The 22,739-nt window shown below is 48.2% G+C and overlaps 1 protein-coding gene across 1 annotated transcript in view; it reads right to left on the bottom strand.

Moving 5' to 3' along the window:
• LOC147613580 (uncharacterized) overlaps positions 1-20,821 on the bottom strand; it is a 44,225-nt gene extending 23,404 nt beyond the window's left edge. Inside the window, exons 1-4 of the mRNA XM_086781577.1 lie at positions 20,451-20,821; positions 16,788-16,910; positions 16,609-16,669; positions 16,246-16,340 (exon numbers count right to left, since the gene is read on the bottom strand). Coding sequence (XP_086637703.1) covers positions 16,328-16,340; positions 16,609-16,669; positions 16,788-16,910; positions 20,451-20,556 — 303 coding nt within the window. The 5' untranslated portion in view covers positions 20,557-20,821 and the 3' untranslated portion in view covers positions 16,246-16,327. The remainder of the gene's footprint in view (positions 1-16,245; positions 16,341-16,608; positions 16,670-16,787; positions 16,911-20,450) is intronic.
• Between the last annotated feature and the right edge of the window lie 1,918 nt (positions 20,822-22,739).

Below are 22,739 nucleotides of genomic sequence, written 5' to 3'. Positions count from 1 at the left end.
AGGTTTCCCCATCACTATCTGCTTTCCTGGACTCCGCAGGGAGTACTTGCCCCTCTTGTCATCCATTGGCAAGGCGTTCGGACACGTGGTGGAGACGCCTCAGACAGCGGCTTCAGTGATAGCTCGGGCAGCAGGACTCCCGGCCATCCGTGTTGTGGTTCCGTCACCGGAGTCCCTCCCGAAGACGATCCTCCTCCCTTGTCTTTCTGGAGGACATCTGATACAGCACGTGGAGTATTCGGGCCTCCCCGGCCAGTGCTACATCTGTCGGGAGATGGGCCACCTCGCACGCGCCTGTCCCTGCAAGGGGGTTCATCCTTCACGCTCTGCCGCCTCTAGAACCCCTTCAGGAGGCCCAAGGGGTGGCCATCCACCTCAGATACTGGACATCCCAGGCTCGTCTCAGCAGGCGCCATCATCTGACGAGCAGGCCCCGGAGGAGGATGCCGCGCAGACCCAGGAGGCTGGCGGATGGCAGGAGGTTCGCCGGTGGAAACGCCCGGCCCGCAGGGACCGTCGCAGACGCCAGCAGGCAGCACAGGCTGGCGGACAGGCGACTCTGGCTGGCGTCCAGGCACCTACCCGCACTTATGCTCCAGTCAGGGATAGGCGGCCAGCAGGTCCCACCCCGATGGACGAGGATTCAGACTCAGTGCCCGTTGTGGCCGCCGCCGGTGGAGCCCCCCACGTGGAGACCCGGCTCCCGCCTCCCCCCGCGGGGGGCCCCGCCCCCTCCATGGAGCAGATTCCTGAGGATCCCGAGCCGCACTCTGCGACCCCCGGCTCCTCTTCCCCTCACTCGGAGAGCACTCCTTCCACCCCCCCCCTCTCCCCCCCCCCCAGCCCCCCCCTCCCGCCTCCCCCAGCGGCCCCCCCTGACACCTCTCCTCTGGCAGATGCCTCTCCATCCTCTCCTCGCTCTCCCCCCTCCTCTCCGCGAGCCACCATCCCTCCCTCGGCCTCTCCAGGATACTCCTCCAGACCACCCACTGCCCCGGGCAGCGCAGCTGGGTAGGCCAGAGTTCAGTCCAACGGCTATTTCACCGCCACTCCGGGCCGGTGGAGATGGCGATCCTAGCTTCGCCCGCCATAGAGTTCTCTCCAGCCTCCCCTGGGGGGCCCCCGCGAGTGATGGGGCTCCCAGTGGATTACGGTTTTTTCAGGTGTCTCCAGCTGGATGCTGGCCCGTTCGAGACACTGGTCGCGCCCTTGCGAGTTTGCGTGGTGTGCCATCCCTCTCGTTCTCCTTCAATGGTGAGCAGCATGGTGGCCTTCTCCTTTCCTCTCAGTGTTGCCCCAGACACAGCATGGGATTGCAACTCTGTAGAGGAAGTTTTGCGTGATCAGATACTAGAGTTTTCTCACCACTTCAGTGACTTGGGGCTCACGGACCTATTGCAGACCCGATTACGCTCAGCCCGCATGAGCCTGTTTGGTATAGGAGATTGGCGGGCGGATCCGGTCCACACCTCAGTTGAGGCGGTGCTACTGATTCTCCTCCATGCCGCCCCAAGGGTGCAGTCTACCTTTAGATACAAATATGCAGAGGATTGGTCTCACGCCTATGCCCTGGACAGGGCGAAGGCGGAGTGGGGCTGGACACAGAGACAGGTCACCCTCTTTTTGGAGAGACTCCGCACCCGGACAGACAGTGACTATTCTCCCTCCAAGCCGGCGCCCAAGACTCACAGAGTGGAGGGCAGATCATCCGGGCCGGCTGAGAGGGGTGAGCCAGTGGCGGCTGCTTCACTTGCCATAGCTCATCCATGAGGATCCTCTCATGGAACATCCAGGGTCTTGGTGGACATCGCTGCTACATTGGTCGGGGCAGACTTCGCCAGGAGATCCGGAGGGCTCTCGTTGGAGGACCCATAGATATCCTTTTCATCCAGGAACACCACCTTTCTGCCGGGCGTACCCGCACCTGCGGGAAGATCTTGCCAGGCAGGAGTCACACTTTTTGGTCACCGGCATATGGCTCCCAGGGGAACCAGGGTGGAGTATGCATCTTAGTCAGGGAGCAGCTTCTATCCGAGGTTGTGGATTCTGGCACTCTGGTCCAGGGTCGAGCGCAGTGGATCATCCTTCGAGTTGGGGAAGACCGCATTGGCTTCCTCAACTTCTACGCCCCTAATGGGGCGACCGGGAGAGCCGAGTTCTGGAGCACCATTAGGCAGTCCCTCCCCATGGCAGACCATTGGTGCCTAGGGGGGGATTGCAACATGCTGGAGGATGCAGAGGACAGGATGGGGGGCAGCCAGGAGACCATTCATGGGCCGGAGCTCGCTGCCTGGGAGGAACTAGTGCTGCAGGTGAGAGGCCAGGATCCGTGGACTCTCTCGGAGTTTGGCAGGTTGCAGGGGAGTTTATCTTTCTCGCGCTCGGATAGACGGGCCACAGGAGTTAACCTTTCCCGCATCGACAGGTTTTACATTGATGAGTGGGCTTGCGATAGAGGTGGCACTGTGGGTATACTTGCAGGCTCCTCGTTTTCAGACCACTTTCCAGTGCTTCTCCAGATCAAGGACCCTACGAGAGGAGAGCGAGGCCAGAGCGTCCGGATTCCAGATTGTCTCATAGAGGAGTCCGAGATTGCGACCAGAGTTGAGCAGGTCTGGCAGGAGCTTCAGTTCAGGAGAGGATCGGCAGCCAGCGATCTTGACAGGGGGTTGCAGGAGATCAGTAGGATGCTCAGACAAGCTGCCCTGGACCATCTGGAGGCTTTCAGAGAGCAGGAGAGGAGCCTGCGGAGGAGGCTAGCTTCCCTTCAAAGACTCCAGGAGAGGGATCCTACGAGCCCTTGGATTTCAGAGCAGATGGAGTCAGCTCGCACAGAGATCAGATCCATCGAGGAGAGGAGGGTGGAGTTCCGATTCCATGCTCGGGCTTCTTTTTGGACACAGGCTGGAGACAGAGTGACTCGAGATTTCTTTGAGGCGATAGGGCCTCGCTTCAGACGAGAGGGTCTCAGGCGTCTTCGGCAGGCTGATGGCCAGGTAGTGGTGGATCCCCCCAGGGTTCGGGCGATAGCCACAGACTTTTACAGGGATCTGCTCTCTGCTGAGCCAGCAGATGACAGGGTGAGAGAGGCTCGAGAGGCAGTCTGGAGCTTCACGAGACCGGTTGTGCCGGCCCATTTGCAGCACTCCCTTCTCTCCCCCTTCTCGGATACGGAACTGGAGGAGGCTCTTCAGGCACTTCCTCGGGGCAAATGCCCAGGAGAGGACGGTCTCTCAGTGGCTTTCTTCCAGAGGTACTGGGGTCTCTTGCATAGGGGTTTCAGATTGGCATTCCAGGAGATTATGGAGTCGGGAGACATGCCGAACAGCATGGCAAAGGGGTTGATTCACTTGATCCCCAAAGAGGGAGGAGACAGACTGGAGATTAGACAGTGGAGACCGATCACCTTGCTAGGCACGGCCTACAAGGTCCTAGCTAAGGCGATCAGCAGGCGGCTTCAACCTCACCTTCCGGACATCATCCACTCCACGCAGACAGGCTTCATCCAGGATAGGAGCATCCTGGATAACATCTTCTCTTTCTGGGAGGCTACGACTTTGGCTAGATTTCGGCAGGAGGATCTGGCAGTGCTCCTTCTCGACTTCGAGAAGGCATATGATCGGGTGGACTGGGCCTTCTTGGAAGGCACTATGGAGAGGATGGGCTTCCCCCCTCAGTGGATCCGTGGGGTCTCTGCACTCTACACATCGGCTCATAGCCAGGTGCTGATACAGGGCGTGCACGGAGAGAGGTTCCAGCTCTCGCGCTCGGTGCGACAGGGGTGCCCCTTGGCGCCCTTTCTTTTTCTTTTTGTGGCGGAGGCCATGAGCACTTTCTTGACGGCACAGGATACAGGTTTGCGGGGCCTCCAGCTCCCCATCCGCACCTCGGAGGAGCTCCTAGACTCGGAGTTTGCGGATGACACTGCTGTCTATCTTCAGGGAGGGGAGGAGAACCTCCGCCGCTTTGCCTCAGCCATGGACAGGTTTTGCAGAGCTTCGGGCGCTTTGATCAACTGGCACAAGTCGTGTGGGCTGTGGGTCAGTTCTGTGCCCCCCCGACTTGGAGGCCAGTTGATGGGTTTCAGTGGCTGCCCCCCGGCACTACAGTGCGCTATTTGGGATGCTATGTGGGCATTGACATATCTCCGGAGCAGCAGATAGCCCCCCTTCTTCTGAGCATTCGGAAGAAGCTTCTGTATTGGAGTACCGCTCGTTTATCTCTGGCTGGCCGAGTGGTTGTGGCCAACCAGGTTCTGCTTGCTACCATGTGGTACATCACTTCTTGCTGGGCCTTCTCTCGGGCGTGCATTGGCCAGGTGCAGAGGCTCATCAGGAACTTTCTTTGGTCCAGTGGCGACGGGCGGCCCGCCAGGGCCAAGGTGGCATGGGCTGTGATCACTCAGCCGAGGGAGAGAGGCAGCCTGGGCATAGTTGATCCTATTTGCCAAAGCCGAGCTTTGCTTGGCAAGTTGGTGGTTCGTGGCCTCCTACCAGGCACTAAGCCGTGGAAGGAGTTTCTTGTTTCCAGGATTCTCAGCCGCACTCCTTCTCTTAGCGGCCCCTGGACCCCCAGCATCAGGTGGATCTTTACAGAGCAGCGATCCAGAGGAGTGGGCCTTGGCTTCGAGGAGCGTTTTGCAGCTAGCCTTCTGAGGGCCTGGGAGCATCTAAGGCCGTCACTCTTCCAGACTCCCCCGGGCACCGATGAGGAGCGCCTGAGGCAGCCATTGATCTGGAACCCCTTGATCCGACTTCCCAGTGGTCATATGGTTGGATCGCGATCTCACGTGTCGTGGGGCCCGTTGAGCTCCGGCCCAGCCCAGTCCCTAGACGACTGGATATGTTTTCAGCAGCTGCCTCTAGAGGCTCAGGAGAGGAGACTCAGCGGGATGAGGGGCAGAGAGTTGATGAGGCAGGACATTGAGGCGGCCATCCCCCGGGAGTGGCGGACTCCAGTACAGGACCCTCCACCTCCACAGTGGATGGGCGTCTTTACTCGGCATGAGATCCTTCTAGCGGTCTGCGGCTCAGCAGAGAGAGTCGCCCCACTCACTTTCGAGGTGGGAGAGGGAGGCCAGCTTCAGAGGACCCGACTAGATTTGGATGAGCTCCAGGGTTGTATTTTTCAGAGGGTGCGGGTGGTCGGCTTTCATCAGAGACAGTGGCATGTAGACCTCACCGGCCTCGATAGGGGAGGACTTTTCTTGGAGATTATGGGCTTGGGACAGCAGGCCTCTTATTCACCTTCAGTGGGATCCAGGTGAGTGGCTTTGGCGAGATCCCTACTCGGCCCCTACCAGCCCAGGCACCCTCTTTTTTCAGTACACAGCGAGGCTGGGGCGGCGGATCCAGAGGCATAGGATAGCGGGCACCCCGGCGGCGGCCGAGCATTGGCGGTGACAGGGGCTCTCCCCTGCCTTCCTTAGGGACTTCTGGCAACGCCTTTGGGCCAGCTTCCGGCCCCGGAAGGTGACGCTTTTTCTCTGGCTTACAGCGCATAGAGGACTGGCTGTGGGGGCTTGGCTAGCTTTTGGCAGACACCCAGCGTCCTGCCCTCGGTGCGGCCATGCACAGGAGTCGCAGCGGCACTGCTTATGGGATTGCCCACAGGCACAGCAGGTCTGGCAACGCGCTCTCAGGATGGTTTTTGCAGGCTCGCCAGGTGAGATGATGGTGACGTGGGGTGCGGTGGCTTGGGCCACGAACAGCGGCCCGGCCCTTGGATACGAGGACGTCCCTGGCAGTGTGACCATCCAGGTCTCTGACAGGGCGATGGCGGTGGTTCCGACGCCAGACTTCTCTTCGACAGTCTCCCAGGAGGGGGACGGGCACAGATGGGAGATGATCAGCAGCATGACGGCTTGGCACATATGGAGAGCCCGATGCAGGGAGGCCATAGACCGCCAGGCGACTCCACCGGCGGAGGTCATAGAGGCCCTCTGGGTGGACATCATTCACACCTTGAGAGGACACTGGGGGAAACTTCAGGGCGACTCGGATCGCATGAGAGATCGCCGCAAGGCGTTCCTCCGCACTTGGCAGCCTTGCCCTTTCCTCATCGCGAGGGGCGAGGATGTCACTTGGCACTACAGGCCTCCAGTTTGGCTCTTCTCACCTCCCGCATGTACTACTAGGTAGCCCCCCCCAGAGAGCGGCCAGCCACGGGGGTGGAGCTCAGGTGTTCACTGTGTTTAGTATCCCTCCTTGTGAGGTGAGCTTTGTGGCCTTATGGCGTTTTCTCATTAACCAATAGAAGGATCTTTTTTCAAAAAAAAAAAAAAAGGGGGTCGCCTGTTATCCAGAATACACCTATCCTGGATGAAACCTGTCTAAGTGCCATGGATGAGGTCAGGGAGGTGGTGCTGAAGGTAGAGGTTGATCGCCTTAGCAAGGATTTTGTAGGCCATGCTGAGGAGGGTGATGGTGCACCACTGATGCACCTCAAGCCTGTCGCCCCCCTCTTTGGGGATCAAATGAATGAGACCCTCTGCCAGTCTCTCCATCTCGGTACACATTCCATGTCCATCAGACACCTTGTTTCACAGGTCACATGCTTCGTGTTTGTCTTGTCTTGTACTGAAGTTTTAGCAAAATTTTACACATGACTTAATCTTTTCATGGGACAATTTTATTGCTCATTTTCTGAAAAAAATTATGAGATGAGCTACATTCCGTGCACTGGTGATTTAAGAGTACCTGTTTACAATCATTTTTGGTGGGAAGAAGTTTATAAAATTGTCCCCATCGACGTGTTGTTCTGCAGAATGTAATTACACAATAGAGTGGCATCTTTTAAGGAAGATGCTCATGCAGACTTAAGTCCCTACAAAGAGTTTATTTCTCCCATTTCAAAGGACTTGATATTAGATTTTGAAGATTCTCAAACATTTCGTAAGTCAGGAGAAAACATGGAGTCGTCCACTTCCCAAGTACATGAAGCAGAGAACTTTTGGCTCGAATCCCCCGAAAGAGTGTATAGAGAGAGATCTGTTGATCTGTGATGAGGCAATTTCTCAACCAATAAACCATACTTTGACTCTTTGTATATTACTTAAGTTTCTACTTGAATGGTACAAAGCCTCTGTAGTTATATTGGTGTGAACACCAGGTAGGTATCTGACCAAATTCTTCTATTCAAAAAGAGATCAACTGATGCAAATTTTTTGGTCAAACGATGCTTGCATTGAGTTCTAAAGGATCTGTGTTGAGCATAGCTGCTGTGGTCATGGTAAAGCGGGGACCACTAAAAGTAGTTCCGAGGTACACATATGACGGGACAATCTCCACCGGGGCTCCCCTATATGTGAAGCTCAATCTCGATGAGTATGGGCAGGACGTGTTGAAAACCATGACCTTGGTTTTACCAAGGTTAACAACCAGATCTCGCTGTACAGAAAACATGTAGAGCTTCCACGTGTCTTTGAAGCCGAGTAGCCCGTTTTTCTTAATTCTGGCAAGTCCAAATACACTAGAATGTCTTTTTTTTTCTTTTTTTTAAGATAGAGTCTCCTTTGAATGTTGGTGGCAGGACCCTTTTACTAATTAATGATGATTTGCAGTTTATTTTAAGTTGATTAGCTTCTGTTCAGAGTAATATCTATCATTTAGGACGCCAAAATCTACATCTAAATCTTTCTTTGATTGGAATTAAAGGGTGCCAGAACAAACGGGTTTCTAATTCAATGGATGGTTGTCATGTAATTGTGAGAAAAAGAGCTATGGCGTCCACTGATGTAGAAAACCCTGCATATCAAGCCAAGATTTCTCCTGCAGATGAAGAAGCTGCTGAAAAAACCATAGCCGAGGCGAAAACCCTGATCAAGAGCTACGGTTTCTGCTTCTCCATCGCCAAAAGCTTCATCTACAACCCTAAATGAAGCTGCCCAACCCGAAACCTTGTTAAACGTAGCTCAATTGCTTTCGCCTGTGAATGGGGATGAGAAAACTGAGGCCACGCCGTCCTCTAATACTGCTGAAGCAGAAGCGAAATCTATCCTCAATATTGCTGAAGTTAAACTAGAATCCAACCCTAACATTACTGAATCGGGACTGCTGAAGCAGGCCCTAATCCCACTGAAGCAGAAGGCAAGCCTGGCCCTAACCCTACTGAAGCAGAAGTAAAACCGAGCTCTAGTCCTACTGCAACAGAAGCAAAACTGAAAACTAACCCTAACTCGACTGAAGCAGAAGAGGGAAATGAATATGGCCCGCCTAATCTGTCAATGAAGCTCAAGATCTCATCCGTGAAAAGGTCAAAGAGATTGGGTGATAAAGGGCAGCTCTGTTTCACCCCAATAGTACTAGAGATCTCTTGTGGCATCTCTTCTAGGGATCTCACCCATCTCTAGGGCTCTCGCCTGTCTGGTGACTGATTCATAAAGAGCGACTATGCTCCGAATCATGTCGAATGGAACCCCGATGTCCTGTAGGCACTAGAGTAGTCGAGCCTATGGAACAGTATCAAAAGCTTTGTGGAAGTTCACAAAGCAGCAATAGATCCTCTGATGGCCTGCTCTGCCATCCTTGATGACGGCTCGAAGGTGAAGATGTCGTCAAGGGTAGAGTAGTTCCTCCGGAAGCCTACTTGTCCTGAGGCCCTACATCCGTGTGTCTCTACAATTCTTCCTGAAGATCTGCGAAGCTGTTTTGAAGACCGGTTTCATCTCCTAGCGAAGAGAGCAAGGGTACTATGAAAAGTGCCTTGGCTAGCAAGTGGTAGGACTTGGATCATGGGACACATCCAAGGTAGACTTGCAAGAGAGCAGGGGTGCCATGAGAGGTGCCGGCTAGCGAGTCTTGAGCCTTGTGTGTGTGCGAGGCCCTCGAGCACTTAGCTTGAAGGCTTTTTGAAGACAAAGATCAAGGGTTAAGACTTTGAAAAGGGCTCTTGATGAAGAAGACATGGGGTAAGGCTTGCTAAGCACTCATTTGGAAGACCTGGGTGAAACTACAAGGGATCCTGTTGGTGGAGGATTCTACAAGTTGTAATTTGTACTCAAATTTGATTAAATTTAAAGAAATACGGCAAGGGGCGCCGCTGCAATTTGGGGCCAATCGGTGTCTGTGTACTATTTGCAGGAGCACTCTGTTGGAGGAGAATGACTCAAACACAAGAGCTTGCAGCCAAGAAAGTGAAGAGGAGATAGAGAAGAGTGAGAGAGAGAGAGAGAACTCACACAATGCTCAAGAATATCTTGATTGTCTTATTGAGGCTCAAGGGAGACCTCGTATTTATAGTAATACAAGGGTATGGGCGGGCGCCCAACTTATGGGGCGCCCGGCGGACCAAATACAAAGAATGCCTTTACAAGGCCCAAATGAGGGCCAAATGTACAAGTAAATATATGGCCGCGAAGCTCTCGACAAGAGCTACGCGATGATCAAGGTCTGGAGGCGAAACTGGGACTTTATACCCAACAACCTCCCACTTAAAGGGCCAGTGAAGCTCCTCTAAGCTATGTAACTCCCACCCGCTGTAGACACATATCAAGCTGTGCTTTTGGCAAACTTTTGGTGAGAGCATCTGCAGGGTTCTCATGAGTGCCAATCTTGACCAAACTGATCAAGCCATCATCTAGCACCTGTCTGATGAAGTGATACCGTACATCAATGTGTTTGGTACGAGCATGAAACATGGCATTCTTAGCCAGGTATATGGCACTCTGGCTATCACAACCAAGGACCGGAGCCCTCTCTGGCAATCCAAACTCTGTGACAAGGCGTGCTAACCAAATGGCCTCCTTAGAAGCCTCTGTGACGGAGATGTACTCGGCCTCAGTAGTAGAAAGTGCTACTATCCTCTGGAGTCTAGAGCACCAAGAAACAGCACCACCTGCAAGAGTATAGATGTACCCACTAGTAGACTTGCGGGTATCAGAATCACCTGCCATGTCTGAATCACAATAACCCTGCACCTCAAGTGGACCTTTACCATACATAAGGCATTTCTTCTGTGTCCCCTTCAAGTACCTCAAAATAGACTTTATAGCATCCCAATGTGCTTTGCCCGGGTTGGACATAAAACGACTGACTACTCCCACTGAATGAGCAATGTCTGGCCGTGTAGCAACCATAGCATACATAAGAGATCCACAAGCAGAAGCATAAGGGATCCCACGCATAGTATTGGCTGCATCATCATCTTTTGGGCAATCATCCTTGGATAGTTTAACATAGGGCTGCAATGGAGCACCCAAAGGCTTAGAATCAGCCATGTTAAATCTATCAAGGACTTTCTGGATATACTTCTCCTGTGAGAGGAAAAGCAACTTCTGTGCTCTGTCCCGTCTAATCCGAAGACCCAAAATATGTTCAGCTGAACCCAAGTCCTTCATAGCAAAAGCTGACTTCAGCTGGTCCTTAAGAGCTTCCAAAATGCTCTTATTCTTCCCTGCAAGAAGCATGTCATCAACATACAGCACAAGTATCACTGGGCTGCCATCTGCATCAGTTTTAGTATACAAGCAATGATCTGCATGGCTACGATTAAACTTTTGGTTAAGCATGAAAGCATCAAACTTTTTGTACCACTGCCTCGGGGCTTGTTTCAGCCCATAGAGACTGCGCTTCAGCTTACAAACCAGATGTTCTTTGCCAGGAATGACAAAGCCTTCAGGCTGCTTCATATACAGCTCTTCATCTAAATCACCATGTAAGAAAGCTGTCTTTACATCCATCTGATACAGTTCTAAATCCAAAACAGCAGTGAGAGCAAACAAAACACGAAGGGTGGTCATTTTGACCACAGGAGAGAAGACCTCCTGAAAATCAATACCTTCCTTCTGAGCATAGCCCTTAGCAACAAGGCGGGCTTTATACTTAGGCTGGCCGTCAACTGTCTTGACTTTGTACACCCATTTGTTAGGAATAGCCTTCCTTCCTTTGGGCAACTCAACCAAGTCCCAAGTGTCATTTGCATGTAGAGACTTAATCTCCTCCTGCATAGCATGCTCCCACTTGTTTCGGAGTTCACAAGACTTAGCCTCTTTGAAAGTAAGAGGCTCACCCTCATCTGTAAGCAAAACATGTTGCAAAGAGGGATCAAAACGCTGAGGTTCCCTCCGAAAGCGAGTAGACCTCCGTACCCAATGATCATTGGCTGGTTGGGGGTCAATATCGGGAGGAATCATAATTTCAGCATCAAAAGGCTGCGGGTTTTCACGAACAGCCTGATTTTCAGCATATAGGGGTTGCTGCCCTACACCTCCAGGAGCATGAAGCGGCTGTCCAACCTCTTCTGGCTCAAATATCACGGACTCATTATCTTCAGCCCTTTGTGAAGCATCCTGGGGCTCATTTTCAGCATCAATGGGTGGCTGCCCTTGCTGAAATTTGACCTTTTTCTGATCACCATGAGAGGCACAAACATTACGGAGCAGCTTTGCCTCATAAAATACAACATCCCGGCTGCGAACCACTTTGTTGGTTGATGGCAACCACACACGGTAGCCCATCTCACCTTCATCACCGTAGCCAACGAAGGTGCCCTTCTCGGACTTAGCATCAAGCTTGTTCCGGTCTTCCTTGCGGATATGTACATATGCATCACAACCAAAGATGCGTAAGTGGGCATATGAGGACGGTTTGCCAGACCAAACCTCCTCAGGGATTCCACCTTTCAAAGCTGTGTGTGGAGATCGATTGCAAACATGAACTGCAGTTTTCAAGGCTTCTCCCCAAAAATCCTGAGAGAGATTAGCTGTGGACAGCATGCATCGAACTCTTTCACACAGTGTACGATTATACTTTTCAGCCACACCATTTGAAGAGGGGCTATAGGGGGGTGTAAGTTCCCTCTTAATGCCATTATCATCACAAAATTTCTGAAATTTAGTACTAACAAACTCACCCCCATTGTCAGTGCGTAAGCATTTAATCTTCACTCCAGTTTGAGTATGAACAAATGCATAAAACTTTTGAAATGCAGCAAAAGCATCATCCTTAGATTTCAACAAAGTGATCCATACTTTTCGTGAGTGATCATCCACAAAAGACACAAAGTACTTTGAACCACCTTTAGATTTAATGGGCATGCTGCATATGTCAGAGTGGACCAAGTCCAACTTTTCAGCCTTGCGAGAGGCACGAGAGGAGTAAGAACTCCTATTCTGTTTCCCATACAAGCAATCATTACAAAAATCAAGCTTGCTTCCTTTTGCATCAAACTTGTTCAAGGAGGACAAAATGGAGAGACCCTTATGGCTCATGTGGCCAAGTCTCTTATGCCAAAGCTCCATGTGGGAGCGTACCTCTGCAAAAGCAATAAACTTACCAGACAAAGCCTGACCATGAAGGCTATATAATGTTCCTTTCTTGCATCCTTTTGTAATCAGCCTTGTGCCTTTGGTCAATTTCCATGTGCCATTTCCAAATATGGCCGTGTATCCCAAGGCATCAAGCTGGCCCACAGACAGGAGACTGGTTTTCAAACCAGGCACATACCTCACATTTGGCAGCACAAACTCACTACCATCCTGCAAAGTCAAATTCACGGTACCCATACCTTCAATATTGCAAGCATGATCATTCCCCAAGAACACCTTTCCTCGGGAGCCTGCAGTGAAAGTTGCAAAACACTCCTTGATAGGAGTTACATGAAAAGAGGCACCCGTGTCAATAATCCAAGTCTGTGAAAGCACATCAGAATCATACATCAAGGCATGAATAACATCTGGTTCTGTGACATGCAAGTTATGAACATCAAGAGCATTAGCAGAAAAAACACATAGCACATCATCTGAGTCAGACAGTTCCTCTATGACAACACCAGAGGCCACATTGGCCTTGCTCTTGTCCTTTTCGAACTCTTCTGCTTTGCTAGAATTACTCTCTTTTTCCTTCTTTTTGTCATTTGAATTACTGGATTTCTTCTTCCGGTCTTGCTCCATCTTGTAAAACTTGCAATCTGGCTTCTTGTGGCCTTTACGACCACACTGGTAGCATGTAACATCAGATTGCTGGCCCTTGCTCTTGCTTCTACCCTTTGAATTTGTAGTAGTATTTCCCCGCTTGGTCGTCCTCCCTCGTGAGACATTTGCAGAACCGCTAGTCTCTGAGGTCTTCCTCCGGATATCTTCATTGAGAATAGCACCCCTGACTCCATCAAAAGTTAGGTTGGGATTTGTCCCAAGTGACACCACAAGTGTTTCCCAAGAGTCAGGCAAAGTAGTGAGCAAAAAGATAGCTTTCAACTTATCATCAAAAGCAGGCAATCCAGAATCCTGCATCTGATTAAGCACCCCTGTGAAAGTAGTAATATGCTCTACTGCATTCTTAGAATCATCAAGTTGCATATTCATGAGTTTCCTGATGAGATGTACCTGGTTCACTGGCGTGGTGATCTCATAGGTGCTTCTCAGCTTCTCCCAGACGGCGTAGGCTGTTGTCAGCCCTTTGAGGTCTACAAGAACCTCATCAGCAACAGCCATCTGGAGATAGGCAACGGCCTTTCTGTTCAGGATTCCCCATTCATCATCTGTCATAGCAGCGGGTTTGAACTGCTCAAGTGCAGTATCACATTCCCGTAGATAGAGGATATTCTGAATCCTCACCTTCCAAAGATCAAACCCAGTGCCTGCAAACTTCTTAATCTCTAGTAGACCCTTAAGATCACTTGTAGACGCCATGACTTATCAAACTGACACTTCAGAAAGTAAGCAATAGCAAGATGTTATGTACCAGATATGGGTTGACTGTAGGATGCTCGTAGATTGATGAAACAACTTCAGGTGAAGGAGACGGCGCAAGAGAATCACCGAATGTCGATGTAAACCCGCCGAGGGGCAGTATGTTGCTATCTTTGGGGTTGCTCGGAGTTCCTGGCTGCTGGAGGCAGCGTCGGCTGCTGCTAGTGGCCGTGGAGCTGCTGGCTGCAGCCCGGACTGCTTGCTGGTGGCCTTGGGGCTGCTGGCTGCAGCGTTGGCTGCTGCTGGTAGTCGTGGGGCTGCTGGCTGCAGCCCTAGCTGCTGCTGGTGGTCGTGGGGCTGCTGGCAGCAGTGTTGGCTGCTGCTGATGGCAGCCGTACAGCAAGGAGAGGACAGAACAGCAAACGCAGCAAAGAGAGGCAGCAGAAACGCAGCAAAAGGGGGAAGCAAGGGAGAGGAAAAACGCAGCAGAAGGGCAGCAGGGGTGGAGCAGAAAACGCAGGAGAGGGAAGAGCAAGAAAAAACAGCAAAAACAGTCTCCTGCGTTAACAAAAAAAAGAAGAGCAGCACTCTAAAAAAAAACGCACCATCTTGATGATAGAAGGGAGGTGTTTGAGGATCCCGTAGTCAAGTGGTGGAAGACACCTCTAACTCCATAGCTTCTGCATACAGCTTCCCTCCATAGCTCTGATACCAGTTGTTGGAGGAGAATGACTCAAACACAAGAGCTTGCAGCCAAGAAAGTGAAGAGGAGATAGAGAAGAGTGAGAGAGAGAGAGAGAACTCACACAATGCTCAAGAATATCTTGATTGTCTTATTGAGGCTCAAGGGAGACCTCGTATTTATAGTAATACAAGGGTATGGGCGGGCGCCCAACTTATGGGGCGCCCGGCGGACCAAATACAAAGAATGCCTTTACAAGGCCCAAATGAGGGCCAAATGTACAAGTAAATATATGGCCGCGAAGCTCTCGACAAGAGCTACGCGATGATCAAGGTCTGGAGGCGAAACTGGGACTTTATACCCAACACACTCTAGCTCCCCCTGTTTGTTTTCCTTTTCCAAGTCCTCAAAGGTGTTGAAGTGTTTTGTGTGCGAGTGTTTGTTTCACCGCCCGTCAAGTTTCTGAAGGCCGGTTTCAGTCGCATTATGTGATTGGAGGGCTATCATGACACAGGAGGTGTGCATGATGAGTTGACTCCGACACAATATGTGATGGGGTTAGAAGGTGGTATCTTTCTTTTGCATTCGGGTTTCACCACCTTCGCTCCAAAGGAAGGATTGTTGGGATATATCGGAGCCTGTATGTGTGTGAACAACCCCTTTAATGGCTATAAGTGTGCTTTAGAGTATCCCGTGTGAACCACCTCTTATAGGTGGATAAGCTCGCATTTAATTTGGGGCAAAGGATTTGGTATACTGAAAGGGCTATATATGCAAAGGCCTTGTACTTCATTTCATATATCAATCAATATCAATCCAAGTATTCGTTGAGTCGTGCAACTTACAATCTCTCTCTTTCTTGCGTCTTCGCCCATGCTAGTGGAGGCACTCTTTCAGACATTGACATTTATTCAGCGGGTTAGGCACATGACCCAGATAGATTACCGAGACAGGCCCTAGAGTCATCAGAGCGAGTAGCAGCATCATGGCGACAGTCATGGTATGCAGAGGTTTTACAGTGGTTTTCACTACATGAGATGAGTATGGACAGGCTCCCTCCGTTTCAGTATGATGAGGACCATCCGAACATGAGATTCTCCCGTGTGGAGAGGAGCCGATTGATACGTCAGGATTTGATACAGCTATGCACACGTCATACATGGATTGCTCCTCCACAGCCTCTTCCTGTGAAGAGGCAACACTACCACGATCATTTTTTTACAGCTCACAGAGGATGGGTTTGTGCAGAGACCGGAGTACATGGATGTATATATGTCTCATGCCATGCGCACTACTATTGGACAGCTTCGGGTATCTTCACACTCTAGAGATAGAGGCAGGGAGAGCTACAGGAGCCCCGAGGGAGACGTATCTACAGATTGTGCCACATAGAGGTGGAGACAGAGGAGCATTATGTTTACCATTGCCCAGTATACTATGAGATTCAGGGGAGATACCACTATCTCTTCAGGGAGGGATTTGGTCCACTCAGCAAAGTTATGCAGTTTCATGATCAGAGATGTTTGGGGGGTTTTTTGATGGAGTTACGACGTCGTAGAGAGCGGCTATTACACATGCTCCCACTGCAGAGGGATACAACTCAGACACGGATCACTACCTTCTTTCAGCCACTCAATGGTGGGACATCCTCCACAGCTTCTTCGGTCCAAACCCGGGTCACTCGGAGACGCACTATCTCTACATCTACTAGTAGAGGAGTGACATCAGCTCGAGCGAGAGAGCTACGATCCAAGAGATGCCCCCGTTCACCTAGCCCTCGCCCCCCAAGTCTCCACTAGACACAGATTGAGACCTTGAGTGCATCGATCAATCATCAAAGAACAATATACTTCGGCACAAGATACTTGGTCTTGACTGTCAAACTCAATCAAAATGATTCAAACCTCACAGTCTAGACTCACAGGATGGTTCCCACCTTTGCAGCACATTTTGTAGAGCCTCCGTTGTTTCCTTGATGAGGTTGAAACAGAGTTCATCCTCTGATATAAAATTTTCATTCAAACAAAGCTCCTATTCCAGAAAAAAAAAAAAAGCGTGAGATTTCACAAGCTCAACTCTGCACAAGAAACTGTACTCTTTTACCTTCAAAAGCTTCCAGATATCATAAAGCAGAATCTGTAACTAAACAAAGGTACACAGCAGCTCTTTCATCACTTGAGCTAAACCAAGGTCAATGCTACAGACTGCTGCAGAGTTGTCTTGGTTTTGTGCAAGTAAACCAGACCTTCCCTTCTTGACTTGAAGAGCTTCAAAATTCTGACCAAACTTTTCCTGGTACCTTTTATAATCGTCTTCACTAGAAAATGCATCAGGCTTTCTTCCTTCCTGTTGCGCACAGGCTGCAAACCAGGTGAACCTTTTAGAACTCAGGTTGGAAGTGGTTAGAAAATGCTGCAAATAAGCTGTAGAGTGTTGTGAAAAATTTGAGTTGGACTGAAAATTTTCATAGGGGAATACTTGACCCATGCCTTTCTGCAAGACATGCGCTTGGTTTTCCTCCACAAACAGTTTCTTTTTGTGTGTTTTCTTTGCTGCCCCTTTGCAATGTTTTACAGCTTCTGCAGTGAGTCACAAGACCATCTGAAATTTCAACCACCAATAATGGTCAGTTGAAACTTGCAAGCGCACTAGTAAACATTGCTGTGAAATTTGGGAGTACCAAAAATATGAACATAAAGGCTCATCTTCGAGGATGGAAGGAAGACAAGACAACATGTGTGTGTGCGTGGGTGCAAGACGGTTTTGTTGGTGTGTGTGTGTGTGTTGGGGTGGGGGAGGGGGGGAGGGGAACTTGGAAGAGAGAGGTTTACGCATGCACAATTATGATTGTGTATATAGCAGGTAGCGATGGGCAGGTATAACAAGAGAAGGTAGCAAGAGAGGCAAAGCCACATAACTAGAGGTTAAAATGAGTGAGAATGAGTTTTAAAATATGAATCAGGCAAAAAGACAGAATTGATGGGACATAGCTTCTGACCTTTCAGAGACTTGATGAGCTGCAATTTGTCACACAGAATTAAGTGATGAGTTTGGATTTTAAAGAACCAAAAAGAAACTACAAATCACTCTCATACAAACGAAAAACTTAAAAGACCACAAATTACTAAATTTTAATTGGCCTATCCTCCCCTTGAGAAAACCTTGCCTTATGATTTATTTTTTTTAAAACCAGGGATGTAACTCCTTGAACAAAGACAGGTACCTCAACTTCTAACACTGTAACACAACACCAACAAAGGAATTTCTGGAGTACATGCTCACAAGTAGTAAAGGCTGACCCTGAGTCTCAAAAGAAGAACTCATTCCATCTTTTGACAGTACGTGTGTTTGATGGTGTGCTTTATGTCATCAGTGTGCATTCCAGCCTCTAAATTCTCAGGCTGTTAATAATTTCTCCGGACCACACAAGATCTCTTTTTTTCCTACTTAGCTGAAGGTCAATTGGAACACCTCTTCTATTGTCAACTGATTGCAGCTAATCCACTTAACTTCCGACCCAAGAGGCATTGATATTGACGTGTCATGACTGACACAGCGGAAACACTAAACATATGATTAATGCTAAGCACATGAGAGATCAACGCTAATCAAAACTGAGCAAGACACAATAAAGAAGAAGAGATAGCGTTCGCTTCTGCCTGCCTTCGCCCTCTCCCTCCCCTGCTTCTCCTGCACGCTGCCCTTCCTGCATGTCTCTTCCACCTCCTGCCCACCCCCACCTTCAACCTTCGCATTGGTGTGAGGTAGACAGGCAGGAACAGGTCTGGAAATCTTTTCAAACATGATAGGTGATGCGGAGGTTTTGCATGTATGGAGGATGCCCCATCAAAGCCAATCAGCAACTGGTCCAGGCCTCACTCAAGGGGTTTTTGTCAATCAAAGAGGCGGGTACTGTGGGCACTCTGCCCCACGCATTTACCCAGCAGCGGGCAGATGTGTGGTTCACCAGTTCCACCGGATACTCTAAATGTTGATGGACGGGAGACCCATAGTGGCTCTGTGAATGAAATGAGACAAACACAAACAGCGCCATTTTTCACTAAATGGTGAAAGCTGTTCTGGCTCTCTTGAATCCCTACTGGGAAGAGACATTCGGACGAGCATCTTACCAGCAATACACACATTCTTAAAACACACCACGTGCTGTGGATGGATTTAATTACACCCCAAACATTAAAGAAAACTTAGAAAAATGAGCATTTTCTACGTGTTTAGCGTTACCCATTACAAGTATACATACTTGCCTCAAAAAATACCTTGCTCAGACTTCATATAATTTATTCAAGTACCACATGCCAGATCGGCTTATGTTGTATATTAATAATATTGATAGTTATATATGATGTTTTTTCTGATTATCTTCATTGTTTTTAAATTATTCGATTAAGATGACTCAAAAATGAAAATACGAGAATGGCATGGCACTTAACCCGACCTTACTTGTCTAATATACCGAGGTTGTCTCGAGAAGATGAATGATAGGATTTGCATTTGAATATCTCCTATCTTCTGAAAATTGACGTGAAAGGAATACCTTGATGTATCATTTTGAAGAGCTCTTCTTTTCGTGCCATGATTGGATTATTTGCAAGAGTCTTCTCCTGTACTGAGACACGAACTCGTATTACTGTAACATCCTTCATACTTGTTAGAAGTCATCTTTTCATGAAATAATGACTAACAAATTTTCTCCTCGTTGCAAAAGATCCAAGCACTTTGTCATATTATGTCACATCATCCTTGGCATGCCTCCAAATGTAATCCAGCATTGTGCATCTACCTAAATAAGAATCCTCCACCACAAAGGTTTCTAACAAAGCTGGAGGCAGTTTGACTTGTGCTAGATGCAGTTTACTCCATCCATCTCATGTATATGACTTGAAAGGTAGTTCTAGGAAAAATACTGCCTGGTCTGAACCCTATAAATACACCTTCATTTGGGCCCCATATATCTACTAAAACCAAGTCATCGCAAAATCAAATAGTCTTTGATAGATCAAGAGAAGCTAAGGCTACTTGAAGAGGTGTATCTTTCAAATCGTTCCATTAAGGTGGAAGAAGTCTCCTCACATGCCTCCGAGTTTGTATGAAGGGCTGGATGTTAGAAACTCCTTGCTGTTACCCGTACTCCCTTCTTATCTTAGGTATAGTGGGCTTAAAAACTACATGATAAGCTCTCTCTTACAGTAGTGTTGCATTAAAGACTGTTAAGCAAATAGAATTTTTAACCTACAATCTTGGTCTCAATCTCATTGGCGTACAACTGCCTTTCTTTTACATGTCAAAACATTGGCTTCCATAATAGAAAGTTCAGAAAGACCAAGCTTAATGACCCAAACTTGCCTCCATGCGAACAAGCACACTGGTTGAAGCTTACTCTACCTCATCCCTTCCCAACTACAAAAGCCAAGATTAATGATCAATTTTAATCATTTTATCAACTAGGCATAACAGACATGATCTCAATCATGGCGATTGAAAGGAACAATATGTTTTATAATAATAAAAACACACTTAAACATAGATTTTCAAAAGATTGGCTTATGGAATACTCATGTCTATCATACATGCAGCTATTCTTAGAATTGTCGGAACTTTTTATGTGGAAGCTTGGATACAGCCTTTGAACATGCCTGATGCTTATCTTTATAGAAACTGGTGTAAAAGGCTGTACTTTTCTGTCATGAATCAGCTTATGAAACTATCTAGAATGCATGCAGACAAAACAAATGAAAACTCTCATACTGACAGCTTGGTACTGCACTTCCTTTTTTCTTTATTCCTTTCTTGTAAAATATCAGGATTTTTTTTTGCTTGCTATTGTTTTTCATTATCTCCCGAGCAAAAGTTCTTGAAAATTTTGCTGTGAAGTCAGCAAGGGAAAATGTAGTTAACAAAAACAGCCAAAATGATGCCATGGCCCTGAGAGCCAATCAGGCAAATAAAGCTCAAATATGACTGGATCTGCTAGCCTTCATCTTTGTGGAATGAAAAAACAAATGCCATCTGAATGACAGGTTTTGGTACCAGATAATACCGACCATACCGCTTTTCCAATTGAGTGAAAGATTTTTGTGCTTTTTTCCCCAGAAAGGAAAGGAAAGGCATAGGTAGTCTTACCTCTTCGAAGGACGAGAGAGCTGCTTGGATGTATTTCGGTTCGAAGGGATTCAGGCGATGTCGACGTCATCGATGCAGGAGAAGATGCAGTAGACCACAGTTCCATCTCTGGCCGTGGAAGACTTTACCTTGTACATCAACTTCCTGCCACGCCCGTTCGATGTCAACGTCATCGATGCAGGAGAAGATGCAGTAGACGACAGTTCCATTGCTGGCCGTGGAAGACTTTACCTTGTACAGCAACTTCCTGCTACGCCCGTTCTGGTTTGCCGATGAAGCCATGGCCATGGTCAAGCTCAGTCGGAGCTGTGTGTATAAACAGTCTGCTGATGGTGTTTTGAAATGCAACGCCAATCTAGTATGAAGGTGGTGATATGCCGTCTAAGACATGACTGTAAGTCCGGCCTCGCATGTCTGAAAAGAGGCCTGGCGTGGTCATATGTCCGCCCTCGTGTGTCCGGACACCTCCGGCGCCAACTCCATTTAATTTTTATTTTTATTTTTCGTTTTAGTTTAGCAATGAACCATTTGTTGAGGCCTTTGTTCTGCTCTCTTATGGGGATCATTTGCTACTTTCTTTCTTTCTTTTTTGGGATCAATAAAGTATTTATATTAACTATTCAAAGTCAAACATACATCATATATCACCCCCAGCACCCAACTATCCAACTTTGTCCTATATCACCCCCACAACCACAATAATCTACTCCTTTTTTATCTCATTTAATATTTTACAAAGAAAATCCCATCTTTCATCTTCACATAAAAACCTAGACTGATCCCATGAGATCTGATATCCCAATAGTAAGCAAGCCTCCATCATGGCCTCAGTAGTACAGCCTCGGGGAGATTATTTTTCCAGCATTCCTCCATGCTTTGACCACACCTTGACAGTAGGTCTAGTGCCAACAGGGTTCTCAATAAAGGCCACAAAAGTATGATCCAATTGCTTTTCCTTGCGGTACCATCTCTGAGTTTTGGGGCCAAATCTGGGAGGCCTTTTCTTCTCAATCCAGCACCTCACCTGCATCCAACAAATCCACATTAGGGAAAGACCCTTAGAATGCATGAAGCTCTGCCAAGGTAACAGGGACATAATCAAGGCATATTCCTCTGCAGATTCTAAATCAGCAAATCCAGCTCCACATACCAAATTTCATTTACATTACATATAGACCAACACATGCAAATACATTTATACATCAACTCAGTATCCTGTACATGTAGTCTTCAAGAAAACAATTTCATTTCTGCTGGTCCAGATTTCCTATAAAGTGCAAGTTCTAACAATGTTAAAAACCAATCCATTGAGTTCATCAATGATTGCCCACTTCCCAAGTACCGGTCCTCCCAAAAGGTTTGCATATTTAAGCCCTTCTGTATCCACCTAGTCATTTTACCCCATGTGCTCCTTAAGGCACGGTAGTCCCAAAACACATACTTACCATTTTCCATAGAGGACCTGCATCTAGGGAAAATGCCACTAGCCATGTTTCTTTTATGCAGTTTACACCCAATGGGAAGTGCCCACATACAAACATATTACATACAAACATATTTAAGCCCTTCTGTATCCACCTAGTCATTTTACCCCATGTGCTCCTTAAGGCAGGGCAGTCCCAAAACACATGCTTACCATTTTCCATAGAGGACCTGCATCTAGGGAAAATGCCACTAGCCATGTTTCTTTTATGCAGTTTACACCCAATGGGAAGTGCCCACATACAAACCTTCCACAAAAAGACCTGAAATTTTCTAAGCACCTGACAGTTCCATATCAAGTGCCATCTCTTTTTCCAGCTAGAATCACTCCACCTTACATTCCATATTTTGTTATAGTACATAACATTAGCATCCCCTTTCCTCATAATTGCATAGATGTCTTTAGTTTTGCCATCCTTCAATTTGACCCCATTAATCCAAGACCAGTCCTTGATCCAGACTGAGATATCAGTGGGGCTGTGGAGCATAATTCATTGTGCAACACCCTGAAACTCCATAGAAATAGATTTAACTCTTTCCACCCAGCAGCTTCTATGTCCGAACATTTAGCCAGATGTCTAATGCCTTTGTTATTAAGACTCTTAGCCACTTCGGTATCTAGAGCAGCCTCAAACCATAAGGCCCATATTAGCTTTCCAACAATTGCATAGCATTTTGCAAAAATCAGAGCATGTTTTTTTGACGGGGGCAAATGAGAACAATTTATCTATCCAGGTTAAATTCCCCCATCTACCTTTGGCCAGTACCTCAACCAATTCCACCAACTCCCTTATCATCAAAGACCAA

The sequence above is a fragment of the Cibotium barometz genome, chromosome 43 (assembly GCF_041138505.1).
Source record: "Cibotium barometz isolate CiBa-2024 chromosome 43, ASM4113850v1, whole genome shotgun sequence".
Classification (NCBI taxonomy): Eukaryota; Viridiplantae; Streptophyta; class Polypodiopsida; order Cyatheales; family Cibotiaceae; genus Cibotium; species Cibotium barometz.
The sequence above is the reverse complement of the archived record's forward strand: the minus strand, read 5'-3'. Positions and strand labels throughout refer to the sequence as shown.